This window comes from Emys orbicularis, chromosome 4 (genome assembly GCF_028017835.1).
Source record: "Emys orbicularis isolate rEmyOrb1 chromosome 4, rEmyOrb1.hap1, whole genome shotgun sequence".
Lineage (NCBI taxonomy): Eukaryota > Metazoa > Chordata > Testudines > Emydidae > Emys > Emys orbicularis.
This window is the reverse complement of record NC_088686.1, coordinates 49,623,828-49,643,765: the sequence shown is the minus strand read 5'-3', so window position 1 is coordinate 49,643,765 and position 19,938 is coordinate 49,623,828. Positions and strand designations below refer to the sequence as shown.

The 19,938-nt window shown below is 38.1% G+C and overlaps 1 protein-coding gene across 1 annotated transcript in view; it reads left to right on the top strand.

The window, feature by feature from the left end:
* The first annotated feature begins 302 nt into the window (after nt 1–302).
* Nucleotides 303–19,938, top strand: part of NPAS3 (neuronal PAS domain protein 3) — a 564,171-nt gene continuing 544,535 nt past the window's right edge. The window contains exon 1 of the mRNA XM_065403876.1: nt 303–540. Within this exon, the coding sequence (XP_065259948.1) occupies nt 462–540 (79 nt within the window). The 5' untranslated portion in view covers nt 303–461. The remainder of the gene's footprint in view (nt 541–19,938) is intronic.

Here is a 19,938-nt window from a genome sequence, read left to right as displayed (position 1 = left end):
AATGGGTGAGACTGGTTGGTGGTCAGGGCGGTCAGGCTTAGAGGATGACAGAACTGAATTAAGAATGGTTACTTAACTTGTTTGCTACTACTGAAAGGAAAATACCATCATTAGTATTCAAATATTGAAAGAGCATAGTATTGTTGAAGTATATCCTGAAAATTGCATATCTGTACATGTCAGCATTTGGAAAATGTTGGTAATTTGTATAGGAACCCATCAATGAAAGCAAGAGGGTTAAATGTGACAGAACACTAATACTGATGAATGTCCTCCTTTGTTGTTTTTGTTTCAGTTTACAAGCCTTGCGAAAGGAAAAGTCCCGAGATGCTGCTCGCTCTCGCCGGGGAAAGGAAAATTTTGAATTCTACGAGTTGGCAAAGTTGTTGCCGCTCCCTGCAGCCATTACAAGTCAGCTTGACAAGGCATCCATCATCCGACTTACAATTAGCTATCTGAAAATGAGGGACTTTGCTAATCAGGGGGATCCTCCGTGGAACTTGAGAATGGAAGGACCTCCACCCAACACATCAGTAAAAGGTATGAAAATAGAATATTGTTTAGTATGGATTGTGGCAGCCTGTAGTAATATCTAAATTGAAATTTTTACCATCATCCTTTCTTCTTTCCCTGCATATCAAATCCTTTAAAGGGATACAAATGTGGAAATCTGAGGTCTGCATGAGAAAGACACCATGTGAAGGTGAAATAAACCTCTTATTCTATTTATATTTTATTTAAAAACAAACTGTCAGTATAACTATGATAGCAGGTTTCTGGGAGATGGAGATTAAATGATTTGTTGTAAAGTGATTTGCAGTTATTGTGTTTTTGTTTATTTTCATAGTGTACAAAAAGATGATTTTGGATGGAGCATGGTAACATTTCTTGGCTTGGGGTCATTTATTGTATGGTATATTAAAAACTTAATTCAGGTTAATAGTAAATTCAAGCACTTCAAATTTTGTCGGTCACCAAAATGAAGACCTGAATTTCATTTATTTTCTTACCATTTATTCATAAAATATTTTGACCTCTAAGCTAATGTAGTTAGAAATTTAGCCAAAATGGACCTAGTTTCAAATGTGAGCATCTAAACTGTGTGTTCAAATGAGCAGTTAGATAAATAAAATGGGTATTTCTGACCTGTGTACCCATTGGAACACCCAAGCCCAGGGGCTGTTAGCCTTACTTTAGAACCCATATATGTAAATCCGTCTTGTACAGTGTTTCGGGTGATGTGTATAATCTTTTAAGACTGACATTTTTAGTGTCATCTTTAAATCCTACCTTTTCTCAGGCAGATAAGTGTGATCTCCCTTTCTGTTATAATTAATGTAACAATTTTTAATGAAGTTAGAAATACTGAAAGCCTTTAAAAACGTGGTTGTTAGATCTCTGGTCTGCCTTTGGCAGAACTGAATTTCATTCTGTTTTATTTTGGCTATTAATTTTTATGTTTTAGAGGAGACGTATTCTAGATTGAGCAGGATATCATCAACTCTTCATTTCTATCTGTTGTCATTAGTTATACACTTGAAACACTGGACTGGACTATATGGTATAAGGCTGTATGTAGTTGGAGGCATCAGAAGTGGCCACCTCTAAGGGACAGATAGGAATCTCTGACTTTGTAGGTCAGCACTTGACAGCTGACTATTAGTATTGATATTAATATTGATATTAGCATTGGCTATGTAGGCAGCTTTCAGTTGCCCTTCTTGCTAGAAGAAAGAATATTAGATGAAAAATGTCATAATTTTACACTGGAAGGAGGTAGACAGGGAGGGCAAAAAACAACGGACTTTCAGACTAATGATCTAGGGATCATACATGTATTTGTCCCTATTCATATATGTCCATTTATACCATCTGCCATGTAATATTTTTCCTGAAAGAATGGAAATGGCATCATTCAAAGTATAAGAATATGACTAGTTATCATCATGCTTGTGATATCAAAAATATGCAAGTGTTACTCTCATATTCTTTCATTCTGAAAAGTATGTGTTCTCATGCACTGGGATAGCTGCTAAATACAGTAAGGCTGTTACAGTAGTGATGTAAAGTAAGTGGGTTATTGTTGTCTGTTGCATCTGTAATCTACCTGTTGAAATAACACATGCAGCCCTACACAATGCTGTTACAGGCTCTCTCTCCAGTGATACAGAATACAATGCTATTACAGGCTCTCCTGTCATACAGAATGGCTGATTTCTTCAGGTCTGTGGGTCATGGTTTAAAAAATCTTGTGTAAGTTTTCATAGTATACACTCTCCTTTTTCAGTGTCCTGTTTTGGAATAAAAAAATGTATTTGAACACTGGTCACTGTCAGACAGGAACATATTTCAGTATAAGCGCTCTGGCTCAGGTTCACCCACGCCTCTGCCTACAGAAAAGCAGAATGAAACATTTTAATGCTGTGTCTCCACCCAATTGGAGGCTCTACTTCTGCAATTTTAGAAGAAGTCCTTTTTTTTTTAAGTGGAAGTTCACTATTACTAAGTAGGATTTTATTTTACACATTGCAGTGCCTTGAAATAATGTGGAGCTTTCACTCTACTTCACTGTACTAGTAAATAGTGTTTCATTATATGTGAATTCATTATAAGCAGGTTCAACTGTACATTGCATGTATATTTTATTACTTCACTAGTTCTCCTTGAACATAAACCTGTTACGCATTCCGATCAAACATTCGTGAAATTACATCAAAAGAAATTCATTTTCATTTATTAAGGTCTTTTTCTGCTGCCCTTGAAGAAGTTCATATGGATAAACAAGCTCTCATAAATAGCCTGCAGCATCATATGAAGTGTGGTTCATAATCCTACAATAAAACGCAAGACATTGTACTTCGTGTGTCCCCAAGCAATTTCTTGAATAGACCCTAAAGGCGTTTGGAAAATTATATGAGAAGTACTTACACTGTGTAGGCGACTGCTTTTCCCCCCCCCCCTTCAAATGTGATGGTCTGTTCATGTTAATAATTAAATTTCAAAGCTTGGTTTTAAATTTGTCCTCGATTATGTACAGCAATTTAATCATTTTAATTTAGTATTTCAGAAAGGTCCTTTACTCTGCCCTGTATTCATCACAGCTTTTCTTAAAAGTCTGTAAAGGTTGATGAGTTTGTTTTCTTATGCTCATTTTGTATACATTATTCCAAGTTGCGGTTGCAAAAAGAACACTTAGGTGTTGCTGTGTAATATTTCCAGAGTCAATTACTTCATGGAAATGATACGTTAAGCAATTGGAAAGTAACAGATAGTTTTCTCCATTATTTTAGAAATATCTGTATTGTTATAATACAGATCAAGTCTACAATGAACATTATGCATTATTCAAAAAATGACCAGCCGTTCTCAGCAGTGTTCAGCTAAATAACTGATGATTGTAACCTTTAAAGAAATTTCATTGCGGTAACTATTGGTAAATCACTTCTCCATTCACAGTAATCTTTGTTTAGAGGCTGTCTAGAAACCATTATATCTTTTATTAATCTTAAAAGCAATAGCCACTGATTTGACATTTGCTGAAACTAGATAAATTTTCTGTCTTTCTAATATAGGAAATTTCAGTCAGGTTTTTCTGGCCTGTTGTTTAAGACCTTGTTACTTGGGAATATTAGCCATGGTAAGCAATAATTTATATGTTTTGCAGTAGTGGACTTTAAATATTAAAATTCTTAAAATCAGGAGGAGTGTCCTTATGACAGGCAATAAATATGTACACAAATATATAAAATAAAACATCCATTTATAGACAATAGAAATCAAAGAATAAGCAAGATACTTGTATATACAGTATATACTGAACCATATAGTTTTTAGGGCAAAATAATACTGTCTTTACTTAAACCCCAATATTCAGTGGGTGTCTGTTCATGAGTAAAACAGAACAACTGTTAGCAAATTCCTCAGTATCACAAACGTATATTCTAACAGTTTTGATCTATCTGTAGGAGGGGTTACACATCTGTTTTTCCATAACATGTGGTCAGTGTTTAACCAATAACTGGGACCTTATCTGGGACAATACTTAAATTATTTTGTGCATTCTGGCTGCCAAAGACACAACAGGCTACATAATGTTTTTGTGACCTAAAATTCTAAGAATCATCTTGCTGTCTTGGGATAGCATTTTATGAATCCCATTTATATTTCTACTGAAAGACAAAATGCCCAATGGGTTGTCTGAGAAATTACTCCAAGATTCTGGATGTTTCCCCCAAGTGTAACCAACAGTATCACAAATATACGAAAGACCATGAACTTGTGTGTGCAACTTTCCAAGAAGTTATATTTGTTGTCATTGAGAATCTTTTAAAAAACATGCATCAAGGAATGCAACATTTTGCGGTATGTAAAATGTGTTTTGTTGAAGTAAAATCATGTTGCATATCTGGGTTTTTTTTTTGGCAAACTTTCTGCCACATCAGTGCTACTCTTCTAATATTTCACAGCCAAATAAATTATGGATGTTAACTCTTCCACTTGACCAGCATGCCTGTCACTTGCCAGAATATGGAAAACCCTTTCTGATACTTTTGAAGAAAAAAAAACCCCCACTTTTGTTCTTTTCACTTGCACATGCTATTCACAACGTATAATACGTGCCCATTTTTGTTATCCTTATCACTGGCCAGTTCCCAAGATGACATCAAATTATTCATTAGATAGAAATCGGACTTTGTTCATGCTGGGTGTTGCTTTTTTCTTTGGAGATTCAAGTGCATGCATAAGGCCATGCGTACAATTTCTTTTTGAATAGCATGACCTATAGGAACTGGAATATGTAGCACAAGTTTGTGACATATCTATCTTTTTATGAAACAGAATTAATTATGGGATTATCCAGGATCTCAAATGGTGACGAATTGGTTGTAGGTTTTTGAACTGGAATATTTACATTTTGATATATATTTTTACAAACAGAAGCAGCCTACCTATTACCATTAGCCAGGTGAATGAATAATTCCAGCTAAGGTGTGAAATGGCCTTCAGTTAAACTGTTTTCAAATGATGGTAACTGAATCAGTGGCATGATGCATGAAGAATGCCACTTTAGCTTGATTACACCTCCTTTTGGCATTCCTCAGTCTGAAACAGGATAATCTTACTGATCTGTGATCTGGAGTTAAGAATATTTGGCAGTTTGGAACAAACTCAAATGTCATCATCTAAGTGTTTCAGCCCAAAACAGACCTCTTGAGTCACTTTTCAGTGACAAGCATGTATGGTGGTAAAATGTAGTCTGTAATAATTAATTCATTGTTACTTAATTTCTACAGTCCTGAGAAAATCAGGATAATCCATTAGTAAGAGCAAAGAATGATTGTTTTTCCTAACTTGGTGTAAAATTTTAATGCTGAGCCATACCTTTCTCTCATTTCTAAATGTGATACACACATTTTTTTTTAATATATATAAATACAAGTTATAATACAAGACTACTCATGATAGTAAAATTGAACAAGTATCTAAATAGTTGCCAGATTGGAGTCATAATGTGAAAATGGGACATCCTATGGTCAAACTTAGGTCTATTTAAAAAAATGGCACCTTGGGACAGATAAGTGTGTACCTTTATTTTTCAAATTAATTTTTTCGAAGTGAAACTGCCTCTTTTCTTCAGACCACTGTGCTGAAATTTTAAAAAATAAGCACCTCTCAGCATGAATAAAGTAAAAAATATATGTTGAAAATTAGACATCTTGTCAAATTAGTGAACTCTGGGATGAGCAATATAAATCCAGTGTACTCCAGTGACTGTTTTTGAATTCTTTGTAAGAGAAAGCAAAAACTAATAATGTCGTAGGGTGTACCTATGTTTTGATTAAAGTACACTTTTCTTACTATTTTTATATTAGATAGGTGTAAATTTTTTTGTAGAGGATAACAAATTGTCTCCTTTCTGAAGTCTCTTTGGAAGACTTTCTCAACCCATTTAAAAGTGAATTTATGGTAATAAAATATATTACCTCACCCACCTTTGTCTCTCTTTATGGATCTTGAAAGACAATGAGTTAATAGTACTAGAGACTGAAGTATTTTATCAGCTGAACAGAAGAGAAGAAGACAGGAAAAGCTTCCCCACACCATACACCAATGTCTCTTTGCTCTTACCATGTTGCTTTCTGCATGGCTCCCCCTCAGTGGGTTTTTTTTTTTTTAAACTTTGTGCTGTTCAGGAGGAGAATTGAAAGCCAATGTAATTCTATTCTACCAAGGTTGTAGATGCTTTTCTTATGCATGCACGCAAGAGCCTGATTTTCATTTACACTAGGGCCACTTTATTCAGCTCTGACAGTGTTAAAAAGTGCTTTAGTATGAGTGTGTGTTATTTATGCCCAGTTAAAAACCTGTTTAAATGGGAGTATAGAGACCACCGAATCAAACCAGAGAACAAGATGAATTATATTTTAAAGACCAGTCTGTGATGTGTGGGAAGAAAAACTATGTTATTATGGAGAACTTTAGTTTGGCAGATGCATGTTGGAAGTATCATGCTCCAGTAGAAAAATATCATTAGAGTTTCTAAAAATTATAGATGATAATTTTCTAACATAACATAACATAAAAGTTATTGTACCAAACAAGAAGTAACTATATGGGATCTCATTATGATGGATAAACATAAATTGACCATTGAACTGGAAATTGGTGGTTGTCTAGGGACCAGTGACAATAATCCAGTTACATTTAATATGGGCAAACCAATTCCAACCAGTAAAATATGTATTTGGTTCTTCAAAAGGGCTAATTTCCCTAAGGTAAGGATAATTGAGTGAAGGTGTTTGGGAGGAAAAATTTAAGCAGAAAAATGTGAAAGAAAATTAGAAGTTCGTTAAAAAGAGCTTAGTAGGTGACTAAAAAGCCATAATTCCAAAATCAAGAAAGAGGAAAACTTTAGCTAAATCCCATTCTGCTTTAGTGGTTCTGTTTAGCTTCTCAAAAAGCAGAATAAGAGGTGACTTGATTACAGTGTAAAAGTACCTTCACTGGGAGCTCATACAAGGTACTAATGGGCTCTTTAATCTAGCAGAGAAAGGCACAATAAGAACCAATGGCTAGAAGCTGCAGCCAGAGAAATTCAAATTAGAAAATAGGTGCAAATTTTTATCAGTGTGGATCATTAACAATTGGAACAAATTACCCAGAGGAGAGGCAGATACTCTATCTCTTGATGTCTTCAAATCAAGACTGGATTCCTTTTTGGAAGATATGCATTAGCTATAAAATGTATGCTTTGGTCAAAGATAGCTTATTGGGTTCAATGCACGGGTAACTGGGTGAAAGTTAATGGCCTGTCATACAGGAGATCAGACTAGATGATCTAATCCCTTCTAGCCTTAACTTCTATGGGCATGTCTACATTGGTATAAAACCCCTGCAGCACAATGTCTCAGGGCTTGGGTCAGCTGACTCAATTCGCAGGGCTCCGGCAGTGGGGCTAAAAATTGTAGTGTAGCTATTTGTGCTTGGGCTAGAGCCTGAGCTCTGAGACCCTCCCGTTTCTGACTCTCAGAGCCTGGCTCCAGTGGCCTTAGAACAATTTTTATAGTTGGAGTGCTGAGAGCCATTGAACAAAACTGTAAATTCTGTATATGATGGAAACCACTTCAAGCCACGGGGTGCTGCTGCATTCCCAGCACCCCTAGTTCCAGCACCCCTGCCAGTCTCCAGCCTGAGCCTGAAAGTCTACACTACAATTTTATAGCCTGGATCCTGAGAGCCTGAGTCATGGCTGTTCCATGGGTCTTTTATCACAGTGTAGCTGTACCCTACAAACCTAATGAGGCATTAGTGTAACTGAGAATTAGGCCCATAAGTATCTAAAACAGTTTCTGATAATCAGTAAAGGCCAGATTATTCCTGGCCCTTATATGGGTGAAGAAAGTGGGCAAGGATCAGGGGAAAGGGAGCTGAAGGAGCCTTCCAGGCAGAATTGCAGCCCCTGCACATTAGGGAGAGCAGGTACTGCTATCTCCTTGCTCCCTTGTGAGTACAGAGAGGTATGGACAAGGCGATGATTCTTCTACCCCTACACATTGGTCAGCTGCTGGAAGTAAGCTGCAACCTGCAAGAGGGTGTATTGGTGGTCATGCTACCTCTGTATGTCTGGGAGAAGAATGTCTCCCATTGCTTTACCTTGGTTGGTATAGTTTCACAATACCCCTATTATGATACAATGTTGTCCAAATTATTTGTCTCAATATCCAGTGACAGTGAGTTTCATAGACAATTTTTTTTTAAATCCAATTTATCCATTTTACTTTTTTCCTCTTAATTTAAGGCTTCCTCTTTTTCTTACGTTGTGGGAGTTACCCTTCTCTATACCATTTATATTATATAACTTAATCATATTCCCTCTTTTCATTTCCAGACTTTCATGCCCTTTTCTATTTCTGCTGTGCATCTTTAATGTGAGGCAACCCAAACTGACAGCACCATAGGAACATACCATTATTTCTGTAATGGGATAAATATGTGAGAAGGTAGTTCTATTTCCATGTCCTTTCGGTCTTTGGGCGCCGTGCTGAGACTGACAATGGGGGTGTCAGTTATGATGATGTTGGTGCTGTGGATATATGTTAACTAGGAAATGAGCTAAAATCACAAACACATTTTCCATAAGCTGCTGAGCAGTCAGTAGTTGGTAATGATTTTTGATCAGTCCTGTGTGACACTGGCCCAGGAGATGAAGGATCTCACTAACATTATCACTTTCCTGATCCTTCCAGTCCCCTCCTAGTTAAAACCGTAGAATGATGCTAAATTTACATGTCCTCCTTTAGTTGAATCACTAACTCTATCCATCACTTGTGCTGAGACAGAAAACGTTTACTGTAGCTGATAACATATTAATGTTATTGCAAACATATAGTCAATCCAGTGTCAGTATTTTAAGGGTTAAATGTTGCTAAACCATCATCTTACAACTAAAGAGATACATTTAATCAGAGCAGCCAAACGGCCCTTATACACAAGAATAAGGACATAGAAAATGTGACTGGGTATTGTAGATCGTCTTTATCACTGCCAGCCCTTACTGTGCTCGTCTCTGTTCTATTGCAGCTACAATTCATCTTCCTTCTTTCTTCTCTTATTGTGATATGGCCAACCAATCACAACTTTTACTTCTTCGTGGTCTTTCTAAAGTCCTTTACTGCAATTTATTTTGTTTACCCATGGATTTGTATTTTGGCCTCTCACTATCACACTAGCTATGCATAGTTTCTTCCTCTGTTATTCAGTCCTTAACCTTTACTCCATCTTCCTTTTTGAGTGCCAGTGTTTTTTTCTATATGTCACAGCTGGAACTCTTGAATTCTCAATGCAGCCTTGATGGTAAAAACCAAGTGGTGAAGAATTTTAAAAATTAAAAAGAAAAAGAAGAGTAGAAAGAAGGAAATAACTACACTTAAATAAAATAAGAGCTGCTCCTGAATCTTAGCTTCAGCTCCTTCAACATCTGAACTAATATTTTAATAATTTTAGCTCATCCAATCCTATCTCATTGTCAGTTTTCACTCATGAGATAAATATCTACTGTCACAATTTCAACAGAGAGGAGATAGACACCTGTATCTGCGATCCATAGTTGAGAACATTGACAAAGATGCAATAGTGGCTGAGTAGGTATTGACAACTGCATAGGCTCCAACCTTGGAGAAGATGCGTAAATAAGTCAGAAGGAATGTTCAGATTAAATTTAAGTTAATTTTTTGGGGTTATATCGTGTTATGTCATGTTCAAGGAGAACTCCCTATTGATTCCAAAAAGAAGTTCTGCTTAAATGTCAGTGGCACAATATGAGCCCTTTTTCTTTTTCCTCATCCTTTTAATAAAATGTTTTCACATGATTTATTATTAGTTTTTCCACATTATGTGAACTTTTTTCTTTTTAAAAACATTAACATCTTAAATTATGTATTTGTTGCCTATTCTATGTAATATTTTAAAATAATGGACAGGAAGGGATTTGTCAATTAAAGGGTGCAAAAAGTCCTATGTCCCAAAGATGCTTGTTTTGCATTTTTGCTTTTTAGTAACGTAAAATGGGACAAAAGTAAATCACTGTTGCATTGTTTTCACATGTAAAGTGAAAAAAAGATGGTTGATATCTGTAAGCTGCCATATTTGGGGAAAATACTTGAACTTTAACCTTTGCTCATTTCATTCATTCTCACCTTTTCTAAGCAGAGCAAAAGCTTCTTCTAATACTACCACTCTTATGATGAAGTATTTGGACAGATGCTCAATAAAAGCTGATTCCTGCAACATTCATGTGATAAGCCCTGTTTACATCACTGGGATGACTTATATGAGTAAGGGCACGTCTTCACTAGCAACGTTAAAGCACTGCTGCGGCAGCGCTTTAACATGGCTGTGTAATTGTGGTACCAGCACTGGGAGAGAGCTCCCCAAGCGCTGTAAAAAAACCACCTCCACGAGGGGAATAACTACCAGCACTGGAAGCGCGGCTCCCAGCGCTGGTGCACTGTCTACACTGCTTACAGCGCTGAAACTTGCAGCGCTCATGGGGGGTGTATTTTCACACCCCTGAGTGAGAAAGTTGCAACGCTGTAAAGTAGCAGTGTAGACAAGGCGTAAGAGTTCTGGGACCAGGTGATTGTGTTTGACATTCTTGTACCCTGGTCCCAATTCAGCAATGCATTTAAGCACGTGCTTAAGTTCCATTAAAGTCAATGAGATTTAAGCATGCGTTTAAAGCAGAGAAGCATTTTTATGTGAAAAATGTAAACCTGACTTTGTATTTCCTGTATTCTATGATTGAAACTGTAATATTATTATAATCATCAGAAGTGGCTATCTAGATATTTGGAACAAGTACTAGTCTAACCCTGGCAATGAAGTGTGAAACACATGGATTTATTAGTAATTCTTGTTCTTGTCTAATTATTATATTGGATACCTGTGGTCAAAAGGAAAGAGTAGGGTAGTCAAGTTACATGGTTTGACCACAATATCGACATAGCTTAATTTCTGCTAATATTTCACTGTGAAGCTGGGGGGAGGAAACTGAGTTTCCACCAAATTCCTGTGCTCTTGTGGGTCTCCCATTTCAATCTGGGATATAAAGTAAAAAATAACTATGGATTCATTGTATTCTCATTCTGTATTTAAGTCCTTCCCAGGACATTACAGAGATCAGCAAAGACTGTTGTCATTAGCTTTCTGTAATTAAAGAACACCCCTCATAAATGACTTTATAATTTAGATTTACCAAGATCCGTATAAAACTCAGATTACCATCATTTCTCTTTCTGGGTAAGGAAAAAAGACAAATCATTCATAAATTACTTAACCCTAGTTGTGCCATAGTCTTACTCATACTCGGGATTATACATTAGAAAGCCCTTGTCTTATTTTTGATGGATGAGCATGTCTGCCTGTATGATTCACTCTTACTGTTAGTTGAATGCTTCTACAGAAGCATAGGCAACTTGTCACTTCTGGTTACATTTGTATCTAATGAAAACTATGGCTTTTGGTCCCCATGGGTTGGTGTCACATGAATGTGCAAAATTGCATGCCACATTTCATCATCTGGGAAAGTACTAAAGGCAGTATTCATCATCATTAGAAGGATCATGAGTATATATTATTGTTAATTTTTTATGAATACAGGCAATTCCCATCTATTAAAAGGTGAAAGTAGAAGACTTCTAGCAATCTTTATAAAACTTCAGGAAGCAATCTTTATAAAACTTTATAGGAAGCCATTACACACACTTAGAGGATTAGCAAAAATTATGAAATTCTGGTTTTAAGAATAAATATGAAATTCCTAGGAGTATCAGAACAACTCTTCATTATCTGTTGTCTTTCAAATGTGAATTGCTATGAATGCCATCTGTTGGTCATCCTTTGGATGAAGCTGAACTATGCTGACATTTCTAATGGAGTAACTAAGGCATGTATAGGTTTAGGGCCAGATTTTCCAAAGAGCTCAGCACCACAATTGGGGCCAAATTTCAGAAGATCTCAACTCCTATTCTGGCAACAAAAATCAGTGGCTACATTTTCAAAAGTGTTCAGCAGTTTGAATGCTTAACTTTTTTAGTAATCTGACGTCCTAATGGCAGCTGCTAGGTGCTGAGCAAAATTCAAAAATTGGTTGAGAGTGACACACCCAATATCACACAACAGATCTGTGGGAGAACTGGGAATAGCACCCTAATCCCATGACTCCAAGTCCTCTGCTTAGCAAGAAGACTACCTTAATGGGACTACTGCATTTAGTCAGCATTTCACTATGAAATTTAATGTGTTCCTTATATGAAGAGATCAGATTTTTTGGAATGCTATTTGGGTTAGCAGAGAGACAAGGTGGGTGAGGTGAACCTGAAGAAGAGCTCTTTGTAGCTCGAAAATCACTCTTTCACCAACGGAAGCTGGTCCAATAAAAGATATTACCTCACCCACCTTGTCTCTCCAATGTCCTGGGACTAACGTGGCTGCAACTACACTGCAAACAACAATTCATATTAACACTCTGAATAGATAATGAGATTATCAAGTGAAGGAAATATTGATAAATCCATTTCATAATAAATCTCCCTGTTATATTAGCTTGAATAGGTATATCGAAAAAAAATTAAAATCTGTCTACTCGTTATTAAAGATTTTATAGGCCAAGGCCAGTCTTTTAAGTATCATTGCAAAAATGCAGTGTCAATAGACGTTACACTGTCTAAATAGACCAAAAAAAAGTCGCAAGGAAATAAGACCAGATGTATTGTGTGATGAGGTCCAAATGTCATTTCAAGTCCAAGGGCCAGCCACTCTAAGAAGGCATCTCCCTTCTTTTTGTTGACAAATTTTAAATACTTTTAACTGTCCTTTTTTGTAGATGAAAAAAATGCTGGTTTTAGTTGTTGTTTTTCTATAGGCTAGAGCAGTGTCCTGTTCACTTGGTTCTTTAATGTTTATCCATCCTGCCTCCTTTTTAATCCTTCCCTTTTATTTGTCTCTTATGTATTACTTAGTTCCTTTTCTGTTTTTTACTCCTTAGTTGAGTCTTTTTGTTTATTCTTCCCATCCTGTTCATTGGCTTTTATGCCTCTTTCTCTGCCTTTTTTACTCTTCTTGTTCTGTTGCCACATTGTGGTGTTCTAAGGACTTCAAAGTGAAGTTTTCTTTGGTAAATTTTACTTAACAGCCTCTGGGTATATTCAGCAAAAAGGAACTGAAAGGAGCAGTGGCAAAGTTTTGCTGTTGCAATCTGTTTCTCAGATAGCCAGTTTAGTAAATATATGGACCAAGTTGTATCATTTATTATGCCATATTTATAGATTCATAGTTTTTAAAGCCAAAAGGGACCATTCTGACCATCTAGTCTGACCTGCTGCATAACACAGGCCATAAAACCTCAACCAGTAATTGCTACCTCAAGCCCATAACTTCTGTTTTAGCTATAGCTTATCTTTTAGAAATAGATCTAGTCTTGATTTAAGGAATTTAAGTGGTGGAGAATCAACTAAGTCCCTAGGCAAGTTGTTCCAGTGGTTAATTACTCTCTCTGTGGGGAAAAAAAAGAGTGCCATATTTGTAGTCAGAATTTGTTAAGCTTCAGCTTCCAAACGTATCTTGTTATGCCTTTTTTCTGCTAGACTAAGGAGCTGTCTACTGTCAGAAATCTCTTCCCCGTATAGGTATCATGATCCTCTTAACCTTCTCTTCAATAAACTAAATAAATTGAGCTTCTTCTTAATCTCTCACTGTAAAGAATAATTTCCAGAACTCTAATTATTCTTGTAGTTCTTTTCTGAAACCTTTCCAGTTTTTCTGCATTTCTTTTTGAAGAATGGGCACTCAGTGGCACTGGAACATTTTTAGTAGTGGGGATGCTGAAAGCCAGCCCCCGTACCCCTGTCTGCCTCTCCTCTTCCCCCCTCTCCCTGCTGAGGCTGAGAGGAGGGCTGTGTCTCTGGGAAGGGGGGGACCCAGACTGGTAAGGGGGCTGAGGCCACAGCTGGGGGTGGGCGTGGGGCCAGGAGCAGAGCCCCCGGCAGTGGCCAGCAGCTAGGACCCCAAATGCGGGGCCAAAAGCAGAGGCCTGGTGCAGGGCCCCGAGTACGGGGCCAGCGACCGGGAAGTGGGGCAAACAGCCGGGAGCCGAGCCCCAGGTGAGGTGAGGGGTTGGGGAGCAGAGTGCAGGCGGAGGGCCAGGCCAGGGCATAGGCCCAGGAAGCACCCCCTGTTATCTGTGTATTATTTAAGGAAAAACAAGATTGCTTTAATTGGCATGACCATGGTAGCAAACACTGTGCCAGGTAGTTTACATTTGCAGATTTGGGCCCTTAGATTGTAAACTCTTTATCTGTTTCTGTAAAACATTAAGCATGCCTATAGTGCTATGTAAATAATAAATGGCAACATGTTGGTTTATTTACAAAATTCCATAATAAAATAACATTTACTTGTACATACAGGCAGGATGACAACCAATGTCTATCCAGGCTTATCTTGATCTTTAGGGCTCCCTCTCCTGTTTCTCCAGTTTGATTCCTGCCTCATGCAGAACAGCACACAGGTAGGCAATTTCAATAGCTTTGACTGGCTGCGATTTTGTCTCTAGCCCAGATAAATCAAAAAAAAAAAAAAAAAAAAGAAAGAAAGTGCTAATTTGAGCCCTCATATTAGTGATTTCCTGTGGGCATCTTAAGCAGGGTTTTTTGGTTCTCACTGAGAGAGACCCTCACTACATCAGTGGAGTGAGGCAGTGGTAGAAACAATGTCTGGAGTGGAGCAGGCAAAACTAGATGCTCAGCTTGCTAATAGGGGAGAGACGCTCACCCACTGTGGGAGAGGCTCTACAAGAGACGGAGTTTGAGAAATAATAGATAAGGGACCTTAATAATCCATCTTCATCCCCTCAAAAGTTTCCCTTGGCCTATGAAGTACTTGAGTGAATCAGTGAGTTTTCCCTAGCTGCTAAATCTAACCAGGTTTTGGAGGAGAAAATCTGAACACAACCAGCTTTTACTTGTTGAGCAACAGGCAAGAGGCCTAAGCCCTGTTCTTCAGGAAAAAGTCACTTCTTCACACTTAGGAGGGTGATAACTTTCTTTTGTTTGTATTCCTAAAAGTAAATTTTACTTCTCATTCCTTAAGCAAGCAGAAAGGTTTCAGCCTTTCAATCCTTTTCCTTTGTGGACTTGCTTTTGGAGTAAGATCTCACGCTACTTTTTTCATCCATATGGAAAGCCATCTCCTCAATCTCCTGGGTCCTTCCCCCTAGCTTACTCAGGATATCTTCTCAATTTCTTTGTTTCTTTTCCTTTCATTTTCCATACAGTGATCTGTTCCCAGGTCAGGAGAAGCTTTTTACTGCACCTCTTGGTCTTACCTCTGAGGATTGGGATCATGGGCCCAAGACAAACAGAGATTTTAGGGTTAACTCTAATTCTTTTCTGCCCTACAGAAAGAGACAGCAGGTCATTAGACCTTGTTTTGTTTGGATCCGACGTGTATGAACCAGTTAATAAAACCTGAGATTCAAAATGATCTCTGTGATCCACTCTGCTAGTGGTAGGTGCTGTGTTGATCATAACCGCAACCTTCCATCAAGGTTGTTCTGTATCAGTGACACTGGCAGGCCAGTTGCCAGCTCATGCCAAAGCCCCAGGCAAATTCACTTGTGTATTAGTATAGATTGAAATGATTATTAAATGAATAAGAATGTATGTGGTGTTTAAACTTCATGAAAACTAATGGGATGTTACATGCATTGTTTTCACTCTTCTGTAAAGACTCTAAATGCACTTCTGTCTCTCCACCAATCAAAGAAAGAGCCCACCTGGGTGGTGACCCCATCAGTTTTTCTGTGAGAAGAAGCTATAAATATAGATTTAGGGAAAGATCCTGCATCTCTGGACTGTTTGGATTCTAACAGGGCAGAACAACTGAATGAGAAGAGACAGACCCCAAGAATTATTCTGGGTAGCCCTGAGAGATTTTTGGGAAACTGGTAGATTATTACATCTCTGCTACCATTTGGAATTATAGACTTGTGACTCACCTGTACATATCTTTTACCTGCTTTAACCTCTCAATAACTATCTTTTTTTTTTCTTAGCTAACAAACCTTTAGTTAGTTAACTCTAGAATTGTCTACCACATTGTCTTTGATGTGAGATCTAGGAGGCAACTCAGTCTAGGTGAGTGACTGATCTCTTGGGACTGGGAATAACCTGGAATATTTATGATTTTTGATGTAAGTGACCCTTTATGACATAGTCCAGCCTGGGTCACAAGATAGACTGGAGTGTCTAAGGGGACTATTTGTGGCTGCATTATAAAAGTATTGTAGTACTTTGCGAGTTCACATGTGGTACTGTGTTGGTGAGATCTAATTTTAGAATATTCCACTCTTTGGGGTGTCTGCCCTGAGATAGGCACTCAGTCATGAGCCACTCCAGGCGGCATGACAGCATCATTTCTCATATAGATGACTTGCTTCTTTGGAAACTGTTGGGTCTGGGATACCCAAACAAAACCAGAGAGGTCCTCTCCAGTCAGATAATTTCCCTATACAAGGATATCTTGTGTGAAGTTTATAAAATCTACTTTTAAAATAAAACAGCCCTGAATATTAATATACAGTATTAGGAGGTCACCGAGAGAGAAGGGAATGGCATGATTATAAATTATGGCTGCCAACAATATTGATCTGTAAATAAATGGATTTTACTAGATTACAATATAGCAAAAAGAAAGTTGAAAGCTTCCCAACACAAGTTGCTGTGTATTTTATGCTACTAATTATTTCATTTTAATGCCTCCGTTTAGTTTCATACTGATCATTTATACTGACAAAAAGGAAGAAAAGAAAACAAGGAACCTGTCATCAATCATTCATTTAATCAAGTAGCAAAAGTAGATAAATAAACATACTGAGTTAATTATTCTTCTGTATGTAATGATTGACAATAATGCTAATTTATTCCTTTTTGTAACCTTTGACTGTCAGAACAGTTGGGATTAATAGTCATTAACAATTAAAATGGGAAGAAATGCATGTTTCTGATAACCACTAAATATTGGTGAAGTTGTAAGGTCTTGGATTAATTTTCCCCAAAAATTTGCCTTAAAAAGATGCCCCAAGAGTCATCAGATCCATGTTAGGTGTTATTTTTCACACTTTTTATATCATCCTCCATAAGACTTGGGAGACCTTCATTAGCTTTCAGACATATGGGCAGGAATATTTTATGAATGGAGAGTCTTTCTGAACATGCAATATTAATTCTTTGCACTTCTATAAACGCTGTAGTCTGAAGTTTTGAAAGCACTTTGCAAATGTTATTTAAGCAGCTTTCCTAGGGCGACCTGGCAAGTCAGTGGCAGAGATGAGAACAGAACGTAGTGGTTTTAACTTCCAGTTCCCTGCTTTACCCATTGGACAGCACTCCTTTCATAATGAATGTTGTATTTTTATTTTACTGTGAAAATGGTATACATTTCCCAGAGATATTGGTTACTTCTGAAGTACACAAATGATTTTTTATGTTCTTTTGAAATTTAGGTCCAGACTTTTAAAAGTCGCTTCTACAATTGTGGGTGCAAAATTGTCAACACAGTTATTTGAACCTGCATTTGCAACCAATTAGCTCAACAACTGCATCCGCAGATTAGACAGTTGTCTGAATGAATTGTAGTTACACTGAATATAGTACAAGATACTAACAAAGATATACCAGTTATTCAGTAATACACCTCTACCTCGATATAATGTGGTCCTTGGGAGCCAAAAAATCTTACCGCGTTATAGCGAACTTGCTTTGATCCACCGGAGTGTGCAGCCCTGCCCCCCCGGAGCACTGCTTTACCGCGTTATATCCGAATTCGTGTTATATCGGGTTCGTTATATCGGGGTAGAGGTGTATAATATTTCTGAGCAATAAAAGAGAACATTTAGTAGTGATTTGAGAAGCATTATATAGCATGTCATTCAAATAACTGAAAGGCATGCTGTGTAACATTCTTTTCACCTAACTGAATGATACACCATATCACAAAATACTACAACTTTTCTCATATTCTGTATAAACTATTTTCACTCAGGTGTGTTCTCTGTAATATTTCAATAACAATATTAATATATCTCAGAGCTGACAAAACTATATATATGGTCCAGGGTAAACCATTAATTGACCTAAAATGTCCTGGGGGCAGAAGTGTCACAAATTCACATAGTATCACTGTGTTTTATGGTACGTCGACAGAGGAACCACACACCCATGGCTGGCTTGTGCGAGCCAGCTCGGGCTCACCAGGGTTGGGCTACAGGGCTGTTTCATTACTCTGTAGACTTCCCAGCTTGGGCTGGATCCCAAGCTCTGGGACCCTCCCACCTCGCAGGGTCCTAGAGTCGACTCCAGCCTGAGCCCAGAAGTCTACACAGCAGTGAAACAGCCCCACAGCCCAACCCCCCGTGAGCCCAATTTGGCTGGCACTGGTCAGCCACGGGTGCATAGTTTCTGTGTAGACATAGCCTTAGATTTTGCATTTGGATCTCCAGTACCTCTGAAAGATTGGACTAGTCGCATCTAGTCTGACAATGCCTATTGGCTGCACATCTGCAATAATGGAAATTATTCCTTTTTACTTATAAATTGCATGCACTACATTTACTCTGTCTTTTTAAAATACTAGAATAGGATTTTTTTTTTTGTGCCTAAAACACCCATTTTTGCCCAAACAATATTACCTTGCAGAGTTCTGCCATCACACCAAAAAGAATATGGAGATCCACACTTCTAAGATGACCAAAAACCTTTATATTGGAGTTGGCATGGAGTCTAGTATCAGCCCTTCAAAGGCATACTTCATGCAGTTGTCAGGGACCTCATGACAGAAGTGACCCCTAAGGGCCAAATACCTGTGCAACTCATTGTCCATAGGAGGTTCCAGTGCTGTGGTTCTGCTGCACTAGGAAAGGACAGGGAGAGGCAGGAAGTGGACACATTATGGTGGGGCTCTGCAACTTCCTGTGATCTTTGATGGTTGATTATGTAACAGTTCTGTTCATAGGAGTGTACTGTGGGGTTTATGGTGCATGGCATAATGGGTGGTGATAATGGGGCACAAACGGAATGGTTTGTGGGGAATGGAGTGGAGCCGAATGTAGCTACTGGCCTAAGGATTGTAGGAGCAGCTGCAGGTGCCTGAGCCTTGTTTCTGAGTGACAGAGAGGATTTTGTTGCCCCGAACACTGATGATGCCTCTCTAGAGTCTAGGCAAAGCCCTTAAAAAACAACAACACTTTATGTAGGTGACCAAAATTTTACATTTTGGACTACACAGAAGCTTTTCTGCTGTTGCCCATGTTGAAGGTAGGGCAGAGATTAGACCCCATCAGAATTTTCCAAATGTTCATTTTTTGATTGGGGGAAAAAAGACAATTTTCTCATGAACACTTGCAAAATTTGTTCCTGTGTTTTTGACCAGCTGTGGCAGAGGTACACTGTCTGAAAAGGAGTCCCTGTAGACGTGTCTGAGGCAGTTAACAATGTTACAGAATGGAGAACAGTGTTGCAAACATCTTTTTCTAAAAGGGTTCAGCATAAATTGTCCTCTACGAGAGGGCACCTCTGCTGCACTCATTCAGAGCATCAGTGTGCTAGGTATAGTCTTCTCCTTTCTGTATGATATCTTTATATTTATTAGCAACTGTCTCCTCCTAGTTGAGCAAAGCTAAAAATGAAATAAAATAGAAGGGACTGCCTTATTATTTGAATTCTTTTTACTTGTAACGGGGGAGTTGCTGCTAGTGATCTATCTCATTCCTGATCATAGTCTATATCAGGGGTAGGCAACCTATGGCACACGTGCCGAAGGCAGCACGTGAGCTGATTTTCGGTGGCACTCACACTGCCTGGGTCCTGGCCACCGGTCCGGGGG